The sequence below is a fragment of the Peromyscus maniculatus genome, chromosome 20 (assembly GCF_049852395.1).
Source record: "Peromyscus maniculatus bairdii isolate BWxNUB_F1_BW_parent chromosome 20, HU_Pman_BW_mat_3.1, whole genome shotgun sequence".
Taxonomy (NCBI): domain Eukaryota; kingdom Metazoa; phylum Chordata; class Mammalia; order Rodentia; family Cricetidae; genus Peromyscus; species Peromyscus maniculatus.
The window spans coordinates 53,738,130-53,752,796 of NC_134871.1; the positions used below are offsets into that span (position 1 = coordinate 53,738,130).

The 14,667-nt window shown below is 56.9% G+C and overlaps 1 protein-coding gene and 1 long non-coding RNA gene across 4 annotated transcripts in view; both read right to left on the bottom strand.

Annotated features, from left to right (window-relative positions):
- Positions 1-14,667, bottom strand: part of LOC143269799 (uncharacterized) — a 326,967-nt gene that overhangs the window by 43,048 nt on the left and 269,252 nt on the right. The window lies entirely within an intron of this gene.
- The window catches only part of Shisal1 (shisa like 1), a 111,745-nt gene that overhangs the window by 37,530 nt on the left and 59,548 nt on the right, over positions 1-14,667 (bottom strand). For all 3 annotated transcript variants that reach the window (XM_006980294.4, XM_076556483.1, XM_076556484.1), the window contains exon 2: positions 777-872. In XM_006980294.4, the coding sequence (XP_006980356.2) occupies positions 777-843 (67 nt within the window). In that variant the 5' untranslated portion in view covers positions 844-872. The remainder of the gene's footprint in view (positions 1-776; positions 873-14,667) is intronic.

Here is a 14,667-nt window from a genome sequence, read left to right on the forward strand (position 1 = left end):
CTTCACAATCTCCCTCTGAGCTACACCCCAAGCAAAGGGTGAGGGAAGGAAGCCACCAGTCCTGATCAATGGCGTGGCCACCGTGTGGGGGAGTAGCAGAGAGAAGAGAGAGAGAGAGCCACACACAACAGACAGAAAGACACAGAGACACACAACTGAGAAAGAGATATGAGAGACATAGGAAGGAAACCGAGAGACACATAGAGAGGTGGAAAATACACAAAGAGACAGAATGGCACAGAGACAGAGGAGGAGAGAGTGTGAGGCACAGACAGACAGACAGACAGACGGGGCCACGAGAGCCTTTGTGCAGGGCCAGACTCGGACTAGGTCCTGGCTGGCCAGCTGGGCTGCCTCTGTTCTTGGCTCGGGTCTAGTTTGGAGGCGCGGAGGGTCTGGTTACTGAGGCCAAGCTTGCCTGCAGCTTCTGTCCAGGGACTGACTAGGATCAGGAGGGTGTGGCTCCAGTGCCCGGAGTCTGAATCCTGGCCTCTCTGCTAGCTATGGTCTCTAGCCTCAGTTTCTCACCTATCAAAGTGGTAGACTGGCATTGCCTACTTTCTGTCTTGCAGAACTAGGGGAACAAATGTGAGCGCAGGCTCCTGGGCAGCCCCTTTGCCCCCAGCATCCAACAGTTCATCCCCTTGACGGAGAACAGCATCAGGAGACTAAGGTACCCTTGCCCTGTCGGCATACAGAACCCCAGATGCAGCCCCACTCTGGAAGGGACCCCCCCCACACTTCCCGCTAGCCACGGAGCCCCACGGAGGTTTTACCTGCAGGAAACAGCAGGGAGAATACTGCGAGCGCGTTCCGGGACCGCTGGCCACAACTGGTCATCATCCGGCTGGCATTGACCCGTCCGGCGCTGCCTGTGGGAGACACAGAGAGTCGCGGCAACTGTCTCCCCACTCTTGCTTTGTTACCCGCAGAGGAGGGACAGCAGACAGGCAGCGGCTTTCGGGGGAGCCGGGGCGGGCGGGCGGATGGAGGATGGAAACACCTCCATCCAATTTCCTCTCTGGAATGAATGACCTTCCCCCAGCAGCCCCGTCACCTCCTTTGCTTTTCACGGCAAAATGAGACTTAATCAAAGGATGCCGATGGCTCAGGTGGTGAAATCACCAACCAAAGCGTCCAGGCGGAGGGGGGTGACAAGTCTGCTACTTCTGCCACCTCGGGGCTTGAGACCCTGCCTCCCGGCTGGCTCTCTGAGGATGACTTCCATTAACCTTTCTGCAAGTAGACACGGACCGGGGCCACCCGTCTAGGCACCAGGGACACAGCAGCCGCTTAAAGAGAAAGCAAACGGTGGAGGAGGAAGCCTTCTCCGATGGTATGTGTCCCACTGTGGAAGCCACAGCACTCACAGGCAAGCAAGAGACGATGCCGGGAGACTTGGAACACAGCACAGGCTCCACTGTGTACTCACAGCGCCCCCGCCCCCCCCCATACCCACAGCCTTTATTTACAGCAGTCCAAATAACCTAAGTCTCCACAGATACGAGGGAATTAACAACACACATATATGTACACGGTAGAATACTACTCAGCCTTAAAAAAGGAAGGCAATGAGCTGGGGGAATACAGCTCAGTGGTAGAGTGCTTGCCTAGTATGTGCAAGGCCCTGGGTTCAAGTCCCACTATTGAAAAAAAATGGAAGGAAGAAGCCTCTGAAACACTCCACAATATGGAAGAATTTGCTGGCCATTGTGCCTGGTGAAGTAAGACAGACCCAGAAATACAACGGAGAGTGATCCAGCTCACTCTCACTCAGGGCAAATGCAGAAACAGGCACCTAGACCTTGGCGACCACCGGTCGACATGGCGCCTAGGTAGCAGACCTTGGCTGTACACCCCCATCCCTGCCATCATCAGGGCAGACTCCTGCCCCCTTCATGTGGTTCTAGTGTCTCCACAGCAAGGATCAGCATCCCAAGGACAGTCAGGGACGACGCCCAAGTGCACTGTCAAAAACACAGTTCAGCACAGGAAGGGCCACGCCCAGGGGGCCCCCCTCTCTCAACCCATACAGTCCCCAACCCTTACTCAACCTTCTGCAGCCAACTTGGTACCACCCCTGCCCTCAGGCACTCTCCACCTGGCCACAGAGGGCAGAGGGACCCCAACTCAGGCGGGACCCAGGGAACTCTGCCTCCGTAGGGATCAGCCAGGGTTGGCTGAGGGCCCCCGGGGTGATCCAGAGGTTGGCATCTGGCTCTAGGTCAGGCATATAAGTGAAGAGCCCTTCTCCCGGTAGCATGGGTCTTGGGGTACATATATGTACCTCTAGGGACAGGTGCTGACCCTGGGCAGAGGGGACAAGCTTGACGGTCAGACAAATGTCACCAAAGCTCAGCACCGTGAGTCCTGGTGGTGGCATTGGCATAGCTCCTATGAGTCTTGCGGTGGGTGGGGGGGAGCTGTGTACCCCCTTCTATTTCCTCTTAAAGCTGTAAGCTGCTTAATTGCTCTGAGCTTGGCCTCCTGCCCCGGCCCTCCTGGGAGGAAGAGCAGAGATTAAGGCCTTTGAGGGCACTTAGGAAAGATTTCTGTATGGAAACCCACAGGGTCAGCTCCGAGAAAAACGCACTGTGAGGGGAAAGCATCTCTGAGATACCCACGCCACCCAGGGGGCACTGCAGACTCAGAGAAGGAGCGGCCTGGAGAGGCTGGCTGGGCATTCAGGTGCCCATCCCGCCCCCCCCCCCCCGCCCCCCACACTTTCAGGCCTGTGGGGGCGGGGCTGCCCCACTTCTCTCTCTGTATCAGGGAGGGGCTGGGGGAGAAGCTGAATCTAAGAACTGTTAGGCATCCACCTCAACCCACCTCTCAGCTTCCACTCCTCTCAAAGGCCCAGTATATTGGCTGGGGCCGAGGCTGTCATTCATGCTCGGGTGAGTCCAAGCCCTGCTGCCATCTTGGAGTCACAGACCTACTGCCCCCTCTAGGATGTCTGCCCTTATTCAACATACCCTTTCCACCCAGACCCGTGGAATCTCAAGCTCTCCTGAAACCAATGCATTAATTCCCTTACTCCCCGGGTAGGTTCTCCTCCACCAAAATGGACTGAGTTCACTCTCCTTCCCATAGCACCCAGGGCCTGTGAGGCCTTCTGGGAAATGCATGCCATTGGCCTCCTCTGAGATGTGGGCTCCTGTATCCCAGCACTTGGAGGACTGACCAGGCCCTGGGTTTGGCTCTGAGCACATGGAGGAGGAAGTCCACAAGGTGGGCTGTTCCTGGTGCCCACAGTTGGACTTTTGAGGGCTCATCCCTGGGTTCCTCTGTCAGGCCAGAAGGGTCCTGGGCTAGGTCCTGACTGCAGGGCCCAAACAGGGGGCTTAGCTTAGGGTTCCCAGGCCCTGTGGGAATCCTGGCCCTACAGGATCCCAGCCTCAGATCCTCAGGTCTCACAGGGATAGCGGCATGCTGCTGCCCTCAGGGCCAACTGTGTACACTTCAGCCTGTGGTCCCAGCAGGTCCTGCCCACGGTAAGTGACCGTGTGGCTGAGTCTGACTGGGAGCCAGCCTGAAGTCTCAATAGTTTCAGCTCCATGGTCCAACCTAGCCGTCAGCCCCCACCTGGGTCTGGCCTCAGAGCAGTAAACCAGGACTGAACGCCCTGCCAGGGAGGGAGCATCACGCAGTAAGCTACTCCTACCTGGGACATGCAGAAAGTGACACCTGCTGGATTTTACTCCACTGGAGAAGGGCAGGGACTGAGAGAGGGCTTATCTCCCCTCTGTCCTGCCTCTGAGGGCTGTGACACCCCAGGGGTACCTGCTTGATGCTGGCTGGGTCTTCACTGAGCATGCTCCGCTCTGCACATCACAGTATCATCTCAGCTAATGTTCATACTAACCTAATACATGCAGACCAGTTCAGCCAAGAGGAAATGAAAGCTCAGAGAGGTGAAGTAACCTGCCCCATCTCACACAGCCATCTCACACAGCCCAAGACGGGAGGCAAAGAACATTCTACCTCTAAGTGCCAAGACAGCGTGGAGGTCTGTGCGGCCTCCCAGGGAGCGCATGGCGCCAGCTCCTCCAAGATTTATCCTTGTGTGTTCCAGCACTTTGAAAGCCAGTCAGCTGCCTAAGATGGTAGCTCTCCCGCCAACAATAAAACCCCCTGAGTGATGTGGAACTTCCCTGGCTGAGGTTTGACAGGGTCCAGGATCATGGTCGGCACACACCACCACGGCCCACCCTCTCCACGGGTCAGCTGGGGACTGCTGCTCTAAGATTTCTGGGTTATTTTTAAACACCGAATTTGGCGAGGCTGGGAGGGGAGGAAGAAGGGCATGTGAAGAGAAACAGACCTTGGTGAGATGGATGAGACCCCCACCGCCAAGAACGGATCTGTTTTCTCGTCAGCGGGGCCCTGCGGGGCGAGGGCATGGTATGTAAGGGACCGCGGGAATTGGTGGGAAGATACTGGAGGGCCTCATCAATGCCCCGTGGCCTGGACACTCAGCAACTTCTGGTGCTTCCTGCTGCCTGTCTTCAGTCCTGATGTCAGCCTGCTGGGTGTGAGCAGGGTGTCCCGATGGCCTAGAGTCAGGGTCAGCCAGGCTTGTGGGTGGACCTCAAGGCCAGCCACTCTGCCTGCGTCTACTTTCTGGCTTTGACACCTTTTGTAACCAACCACACCTCCAGTGATTGGGAGAGCCCACCTTTGGTCTTCTGGGTCCTAGAACAAGGGTAGAAACCGACTCAAGTCACATGGTTCCTGTAGTGCCCCAAGACTCTTCCTTTGGCACGAAGCCCTTGCACAAGGCTGCGGCCAGTATCCTTGCCTTTAGCTCTCTGCATCAGCATCACCTGCCCATCCAGCTCCCAGGCAGCCACGGTCCACATTCCACAGTGCACATCAGACCACTCCCCCACCCTAGACATCAAGACCTTGCTCCCCACTGGGGCCGTGGCTCTGCCTCACCACCCCATACCACCCGTTGCGTAGATTTCTGCCTCCAGGGCCTGTGGCTCCCCTGAACCTTTGCAGGGGCTGCCTCTCAACCCCAGGGCCACCCTCCCCACCCTGCAGCCTGGGCCAGAGGCTCAATGGGTTGAATCCACTTGCAATTTTCCTTCCAGATTCTCGCCCCTCAAGAGACCCCTCCAAATGGTGCCCCACCCTGAACGTCCAGATGCCTGGGCAGGGACTGTGGTGCTCATGTGGTTAAGTGTCCTGTCTTGATAGTGAAGTGAGGGGCAGAGGTCTGCTACTCAGCAGACAGGAGCCACAAGGATAAGCCATTGGTCAGCCCCAGTCCCTGAAGCCCATGAAGAAGCCAAAAGCTGTGGAGAGGGAGTTCTCCTATGCTTTCTGGGTTCCAAGTGGCCTGAGGTGGAGGCCCAGAGTCATGCCTGTGCTGTAGCCACCCATGCCCTGGTGAATCGTCTGGGATGTCCACATCAGGACTGCCTATGTGGCACAGGTCAATGTCATCTTGCCTCTGAAGTAGCCATGGTACCCCATGAGCACCAGATGAGCTGCCACAGGGAGCCACACAAAACTGATAGACAAAGTCCTATGGCCATGGATGAAGGGCCTGGGAGGGACTGGCATTCAACCAGTCACGTGATGAGCTAGTGCTTAAACCTGGGCTCCACAGCTAGTGGTAGTGACGTTAGTGTTAGCATGAATAATTCCACCAGGCCTCGGCCCTCCAGGGTCCCATGCATGGTCTTGTGGGGAGCAGCGCTGTGGGCAGATGGGAGCCATAGACAGGAAACACAGGTGGCAGCTAGCAGGACCCACCTGGGTCGGGACAGAGATCATCATCTTCCCCACTCTCCCTGGTTCACCATGCCAGTCTGTGCCAGAGACTGTGCGTGTGGGTGGAGGGAACAGAGGGCCAGGGACGAAGTGTCAAACCTGGGTCCGTACATCGGAAACCAGGATGTGAGGCTATGGGGACACGGGCCTGTGCACACTCAGACACACGCATCAGGACAACACATGTGCCCACATGTCTGCTCAGCAAATAGACAAGCCAAGAAACACGCACTCATGCATGCACGCACATCCCACAACCCAGAGGCGTGGATATGTACACCCAAGGCCCAAGAGCACCCCCCCGCCGCCCCCCCCCCCCCCCGCCCTCCACAGTCACAGACTTGTGTGTACACATCATGAGTGACAAATGTCACTCAAGTTCCCAGTGCTGTTCCCAGCAGTCAGCCTGACGTCAGTTTCCTGAGTTTGGGTTTTGAGGACAATATGTACCTGGAACTTAGGACACGTCACTGTGAGTTTGAAGGCAGATCAAAGCGTGTGCCTCTGATCTGTCTGAGGCAGTAGGAGGAACAAGCGTGAGTTCACTCACTGTGCTAGCCAGAGTGGGGTGGCTGCAGTTTGGGTCGGGGAAGAGGCAGGAGAGGAGGTGACCAGCTGCAGCCAGGATGCACGGTCAGCAGTGGGAGGGGTAGGCTAGCCCCTCCTACCCTAGGACAGCTACTGTGAGTCTATCCCTGCTGGTGCCAGCCCTGTGTCCCCCTGTTGAGACCACTTTGCTTTGGCTCCTTGTCTTACGGGGGGGGGGGGGGGGGGAGACCGCGGGGGTAGTGGGTGTGGCTCCCGGAAGGCATCTCAGAACCCCGTGCTGAGCTGCCTGAGTGGAGCCAAGTCTCCTTTTATGAGATCCACAATCCAGAGCTCAGAGAGGCCAGGAGATGCGCCACCGGAGCTGGAGGGGGGTACCCTGCAAGATGAATTGCGGCTGCTCAGCTCCAGTGACAGAGGGACTCACGTTGGATTCGATGTGCGGACTCTGCTCTGCATCAGTACAGATGGCTTTGAACGGGAGCCTTAGCACTGAGCCCTGAGCAAGGGCAAGCTGCTTTACTGGTCTGCTTCCTGGTGTGTGACAAGGGACTCCTGCCACCCACCTTGCAGAGGGTAGTGGAGCTAGACAGAGGGCCCGAAGCCGGCGGGGTGGTGGACATCTGGCAATGGCTCTGAGCTCATAGGTGAAACTGCTCACACGCAGCTCCCAAAGGCAATGATTAAGTCCCGAGAGGCTCTATTGCCCCTTAACAAACACGTGGTAGGGCTGTGCCGATGCCACCCCGGCTCTCCCTGGCTCTGCTAGGCTCTTCCTCAGCCCCACTGCCTTTACTATGCTTGCTGGGGACAGGCTTCCCAGCCTGGCAGTCTCCCAGACTTTTAACTCCACCTCTGTATTTTGCACACAGCAGGCACTAAATAAGTACCCATTTTCCCTCACAGTGGGAACTCTGAGGACACCCTGGACATTGGCAAAGCTTTAGAAACTTCTAGATAAAAAGCAAACAAACAACAAACAACCCAGAGGCAGACAGGCGAGGTGAGAAGGTTAGCTCCTTCTGCTGTGCCTCTCAGTTGGGATCCAGCTGAAAGTGCAGCCGCATCCAATCAAGGGGTCCCACCCAGCTCCAGGGCTGGTGGGACAGGCACCAGGCTTAGAGCCCCAACATGCACCATGTCGTCTTCTTGTCAGGTGAGGGAGGGGAGAAGGCTCGTACATTTGTGTCTAACTGGGGAAGAATGCAGTTCCCCGCTTCCCTAAGCCTCCCGCCCCGCACCCCACCCCCGCTTCCAGAGAAGAGTTTATCCCCACTGAAGGCTCCCTTCCCTCAGCGTCTGCTCCCCACCTCACAGCCCACCAGGCTCTAGAGGGTCCAGGTTCTGAGCCCAGCCAGGGCTGCTCCACCTGCCCCCTTCCAAAGCCTCCCCCCCCACCCCCGCCCCCGCTGTACCCATCAGCGGTTCCGGTGTGTGACGCTTGCTAAATGTTTGAGGCCCAGGCCCCCATCGCCACCCTGCGTCATAGGGGAGGAAACTAAGGCCTGAAGAAGGGAGGCTGTGTGGAGATGGCTAACTGTGCCTTTCCAGGCCTGCTGAAGGAGCATGGGGTCCTGCTCTTTGGGGGCCACAACCAGCTCCCCACTGGGCCTCGGTCTCCCTCTGTCCCAGGTAAATGGAGGGTCTGGCTGACATGATCCTCTCCCTTTTCGGGATGGCCGGCCTCTGCCTCAGGCTTCCCAGCAGACAGCTGTTCAGAGGAGGGGAACCAGCCTCAGGAACCCTAGGCGTGGAAAGAGATGTGAGTTGAGGGATGTCCCTTACAGTGACAAGTGGGAGGCAAGACAGGCACATCCACTGCCTATCAGAGTGTGATCTGGCATCTCTCCCAAGACCTTGCTTGGTGCCACGGGCCTTCACCAGGGAGAAAAGCAAGGCCCTGAGCTTGTCTCCTATCTGTAATGGGGGCAGCCCACACATCCTAAGGGACATGGGAAGGGCTAAGGAGGAGATGAGGCATTGATTGATTGATTGATTGATTCATTCATTCATTCATTCATTCATTCACTTCTTCATTCATCTACCCAAACACTCGCTCCCTCATACTGCATGTGAGACTAGCCTGGGAACCCCAGACCTGCAGGGAGCTAAACAGATAGGAATCCCGAGGGCAGAGGGACAGATCAAAAGCCCTAGAAGTTGAGGTCTGGTAGATAAGCAGACCCAAATCAGACCACAGCGGACTGAGTCCGTATGAGAGGGCACATTGCCAGCAGTGAGCCCATCGTGCTAGGGCCCTGAGGCAGGAGGTGGATTTAAAACTGTGGGAGTAGGGTAGAAAGAGAGAGGTGAGGCTAGGATAGCCCGTCAGCAGGGCCTGGTGAGTGGTCTGGGCACAAGGAGGCTATCACCTGCTTCATTGGAGTCACCCCGTGGCTCACAGAGGCTGCCAGCCCTGGGGTGCAGGGGAGGAGAGGATGGGGGAGGTGGAAAGGCTGCACCCTCGGAACACCTACTGTGTACTCAGGGAGGGGCTGGGGAGGAAGTGTGGCCCACTGCCCCCTGGGGACCTGATCTGTCCCCATGTTCTGCCTAGCCACACTGGGCTGGCCTACTGGGTGGGCATGGAGGGACAGAAGAGCGTTCCTGGACACTGGGTGGGGCAGGGACCTCATGGAACAGGACACGTGTCTAAAGCCAGCTGTCACCAGGGTCAGAGATGCTAAGGTCGGCCAACCTTCCAGGAGCTGAAAAAGTGGGGAGGCCCGGGTCAGCACCCGATCCTCCCCACTGCTCACCACCACCATGTCCTGCTGGTCCACGGAGCACCCAACTTAAGCCCACCCAGGCCCGCAGCTCTCAGCACACACCAGGCCCTGCTGGTCTCTCATCTAACTCTCTCTTCCCAGCCACCTTTCTTGCTAGACTCTCTCGTAAGGACGCGGACACACAGAGAGGGTCAGCACTAGCCCAAAGTCACACAGCAAGGGGTGGCAGAGCAAGGACGTGGGCAGGCCATGAGCCAACTGTCTGTGCACCCCTACGGAGAGTCTGCCCCTCGACACCCGGGCTCCTACCGCTGGCCCCAACCATCTTTACCCTTTTCTAGAAACTTCCACGAGGCATTCCCTATTTGCAGAGTTCTGCGAGGCAGGGGCCAGAAACATCTGCACACACTGGCTGCAATCCCTCCGCAGCCGCTGGCCTCTCCCCGGCTCTCACTTGCCATCAGCCCTAAACCCCAAGAAAGGCGAGAAGCTAGGTCGGGCCTTGTTTAGGCAAAAGAGGCTTCCAGCCTGCCAGCCCATCCACCGTGCGTGTGCATGGGAGGAGTCTGGCTGCTCCTGGGGCCGCAGAGGCTAGGAACATGTCGCCAGTGACCCCCCCGCCCCGCCCCTCTCCATACTCTCTGTAGGCTAGACTCTGGGCTCCCTAGCCCATGGGGCCCTTTTAGCATCCAGTGAGAGCCCCAGTTCTCAGATGAGCAGACCAAGACAGTCCTGTGAAACGTCCCAGGGTGTGGCAGGGTTCTGGGGGTCTTGATTAGCACACATGTGAATCCCCCAGTCTTGGCTGGGAGGAGGCAGGTAGGCGGCAGGTGTCACTGTGTGGACTCGCTCCCCTGTGCCCTCATTGTCCCGAGGTGTGCAAGACCACAAAGAACTTCAGCAATGAGAACAGATACCTCAGGAGCCCAGAGAGGTGGCAGGAACCCTAGGGAGCTGGTCGTCATTGGTTGACTCCATACTGACTGGGCCGAATTCCTGTCCTGATTCCACGATGGCTGTCATCATCTCCCACCCTTTAACCCACTGCCCAGAGCAGAGGTCATGGCCTGCTGGTCCATGGAGCACCCAGCTTACCCCCACTGAGGCCTGCAGCTCTCAGCACACATCAGGCGCGGGTCTCTCACCTAGCTCTCTCTTCCTAGTCACCTTCCATGCTAGACTCTTGCGTAAGGACGCAGACACACAGAGAGGGTCAGCACTAGCCCAAAGTCACACAGCAAAGGGTGGCAGAGCTAAAACATGGGCAGGGCTTCTGTGGGGACTCTCTGCAGGGAGAGCCCCGCTTCTCTGCTCTTTGAGATACTTCAGGCTGGACACAACCCTGGACCCTGCACCCCGGTTCCCACATCAGCCCTGTTCCTGGCTGCCCCACCTCACAGCACCTCCCACACCAGATCTGTGTGGCTCAGTCCCCTTGCCTGCCTTGGACTGGCATCCCCACAGCAGCCTGCACTTCAGCTTCTGGGTGGCATTAAGAGCCCGGCCATAAAGGAGGCCAGCTCCCTGAGCTCCCACCCGCCCGCTGCCCCTGGAATCCACCCTCCCGAGCCAGGCCAGAGATAAACCTTTTTTTTTTTTTTATCCTTCTTGGCAGGCAGCACACACAGGCCTGTGTGCCCTTATCTAGCCATAATCCAGATGGACTGTGGCAGCCCAGAGGGCTGGGTGCCACGCGGGGCACACAGTCATGTGACCACCTTGAGGTTGGGGCTGGGAGGTTACATCATCCTTGAGGTTAGGGGTGCTATGGTGACCCCCGGTGCATAAGCAAGGGCACAGGGTGGGAGTAATGTGCCCGGTTAGCTCGTGACACAGCTGAGACCCAAACCAAGGGAGCTGACAGGGAGCAGGAAGGGCTCTGAGCTTGGAGTCTGAACGCAGGTTCGAATCTCAGCTCCGCCACTTCTTAGCCATGCTTCCCTGGGTGAGTCACTTCACCTTTCACTTGGGCCACCAGGCTACTTTTGTCACTGCCCCCTGAGAGCCACGGAGGTACAAAGTTGACACCACATCAGGATCTTCTTCTTCCCCCTTTGACAGAGGCAGAGTCCCACGGAAGCCAGCTGGGTGCCAGCCGAGCAAAGAGCACCAGGACCAGGAGGGGCCTCTCAGGGAGGTTCACGGTATCACGTCCTGGGTCTTTCCCCCTCTGCCCACCCAGACACCAGGTCTAAGGAGTGCGGCTTACACCTCCTTCTTAGCCGAGCGGAGAGAGGCCCAAGGGCACCGAGTTCTAGAATGGTCTCACAGAGGCACTGTTTATGAGCGAGACCTGGAAATAGCCCAAAGGCGAGAAGATGAAAAACATTGTCTCAAGACGGCCAAATGCCGGAGCTTCCTCAGCTGTCACAGCAAAGAATGGTCGCACCAGACATCCCAGGCCACTCCAGCCATGTAAAACCACAGGAGATGCTTCCAGTCCCAAGATTGAATTCAGACTGACACTCTTTTACAAGGCTGAAGAGAGCTATAAAATGTGTATCTCCTGGATGTATCAGAATACATCCAGCTTGTGACAAGGACCACGGGGGACGGAGAATGGGGGACTCTGAGGGGACCCACAGCAGCTGGAGCCTGGCCCTGGTGAAGACAGACAAACAGACAGACAGGGATATTCACTGTGTCACTGCCCAACAACAAACAGGTAACCATTGACAGCATCACATGGCTAAAGATGGGAGAGAGCCAGAAGCCAAGAGCAGCAACAGATCTGATTCCACAGTCTAGATCCCTCAAAAATAATACAGAGCAATGCAGAAAAGTCCTACATTAAAAAAAAAAAAAAAAGACGGGGCCCAGGGAGACAGCTCAGTGGGAAAAGTGTCTTGTCACGCAAGCATGAAGACCTGATTTTGGACCCCTAGTACCCATGTAAAGAGCCAAGTGCAGTAGCGGGTGATTGTCCTCCCAACACGGAGGAGGCAGAGATGGGTGGGCCCTGGAGCTCAATGGCCAGCTGTATTGATGAACACTAGGTTGGGTCAATGAGTGGCCCTGTCTCAGAACATAAGATGGAAAGGCAATTAAGGAAGCTCCAGAAGATACCAATGTTGAACTCTGCCCTACACACACGTGTGCACGCGCGCGTGCACACACACACTTAAAAGTAAAATATAAATGTCTCAAGAGTGACAGGAAGGCCCATGTCTGCAGAGAACTGAGGACACAGGGGACCCTAGAATCCAACTGGGCTTGTGTTTCCTAGGGCCCTGTCTCTGACCCCAGGAGAGACTCCCCCCGCCCGCCCCGGCCGCCCAGTGATCCCCAGCATCCTTCACGTGAGCCCCAGATCCCTGTCCCTTGGGAGACTCAGTTCCCTCACTTGTCAACGGGGACCAACAGTCACAGACGTCCCCATATCTCAGTGCTTTGGTCTAACCTAGGGGATTCCACTCTCAGAGCCCAGGTTACCTCTCACCCGGCCCCACCGCATGGCTAGGGGACACCTGGCCTCTTGGAGGCTCGCTCCTTCCACTGTAGATAGTTCCTCTCGGTGCCGGGGAAGGAATAGGCCTGTGCTCTGGTCTCCTCCTTCCCTCCAAGAGTTCACAGCCCAAGTGGGTGGACACCTGGACAGATGCTGGGAGCAGAAATCCGGTTCTGCAGACAGGGTGTGTGTGTGTGGATGGGTTCTCCTGAGAATCACGTTCCCACAGCCCGAGGGGGACCAAGTAGATTATTCTAAGACCTGCCTGAAGGGGGCACCATTCCTAGCCGAGGCCTTTATTTTGGATTCAGAATGGGAAGAGACAAGAGCAACAGGCAGGCCAGCTGGCTAGGGGGATGATCTGGGACAAGGGAATTGTGCCAAGGATCACAAGGAGCATGGCTCTCCTGCTTGGGACCTTGGGCCAATGAGGAGCCTCTCCCAGCCTCTGTGTTCCCATCTGTCTAATGGGATGGTGCTCGGGTGCCACAGTTTCATGTCCGTGCACTAAGGGTTTCATCTCCTGCTTGGCACTATTGGAAGGTGGTGGTCAGTTCTCCCTGAGCCTAGTGAGAAGTCCTCCAGCCGCTGGGGGCGTGCATGAAAGGGGTGCTGAGGCCTCAGCCCCTCTCCTTTTGTTCTCAGTCAGCGGTGGGTAAAGGAGTTTCCTCTACATCCCCTCCACAACGCTCTGCCTTACCAGAGGCCCAAAGCGACAGGGCCCACTGACCACCGTGGGCTGATGGTCTAAAATGATGAGCCCAAACAACCCTTCTTTGTTTTAAGTTGATTGTCTTGGGTATTTTGTTGCAGCGTGGAAAGCAGATTCCCCAGACAGGGCTGACTACCATGCCTGGAGTGTGACTGTTACAGATGATGGGGGGGGGGGTGGTTAGGAAGGCAAAATCACTGCTCCCAGACCTGCTTTAGCTCCAACACTGCTGGTCTGATCAGAGGCCGTACAACCTTTCCTGTAAGGGGTGTTGGGGGGGAGGGTGTTACTAGGTCTCTGTCGGCCCTGTAGGTGGGAAATGGCTGTGGACAGAGCTAGTGAAAGGCAGATGCTTGTGTTCAATAAAGCTTTATTAACACAAACCATCAACCCAAGTTTGCAAGCCTTCGGGCTACCCCTGGCCCAGCAGGTCCTCTTCTCCTGGGAGCTGGGCAGAAGTGCAAGCTCTGGGTTACCCCATCCCTGCCTGGGAACCTGGCTACATGCTAACAGCTCAGGTGTCACAGCTGCCCATGTCTGCAGGGTTGAGCTGCCCTAAGCTGGAGTACCCTTGGGGGACCATGCTGAACCCAAGGTGTGAGTGGGAGGGAGTGTGGGGGTGGGCGACAGTACCAACTATAACAAACCAAGTCACCAAGGCAGCTAATTGACGGCGGCTGCTGTTCCAACCAGAAGCTTGTCATCTGTGATCAAATGAAGTTGCCTCTAGGCCAATCAACTTCAAATTTATGCAAATAGGACCACCACAGAGATGGCAGAGCCCCCCCTCCTCTCCCCAGTCACAGTCAGCCTCTCAGCCAGCCTGGAGGACTGTGGCCACTCACACATCTGTCCCCAACTTGGTCCATGGCTGGAACTAATGAGCCCCGACTCACGCTCCACATAACTGGCACTAAAGCTGCCACTGTGAGCCAGGCGAGACTTGGATGTTCTTCCCAACAGTGGCAGTGGCCCCACCGATGACCTGTGACCTGGCTACTGGCCTCGGTGGGCCAGGCCGAACTGTTCTCATTAACTGTCATCCAGGATGGCTTCTCAGAGGCGTGGCTGGACACAGAGAGGACCAGGCACTTCGAAAGGCTACAAGGAGTGGTATCTATCTTGGATTGTCACCTCCCTGACTTGCTTTTCACCCCAGGATGAGTTACTGGGCTGTGGGGAGTGGGACCTGTAGAGTAGGTATATGACTCCCCCACCTATACCCCAAACCAAACACCAGCTAAGACACCAGTGTCCTATCTGAGCCAACCATGTGGGGACCTCACTCCTTACCCAGGCGTGCCTAGGTCACTGTGTCACAGCTTCCCTCAGGACCAGACCACACCCTCTGGTCGTCTCACCTGGAAGAGTGGGAGATACCTGGCTCCCAAGGGCGTTCTTCTCCTGCCAGAGTCTCCTCCCAGGTTAGACCCCAGGGCTCCTGCACC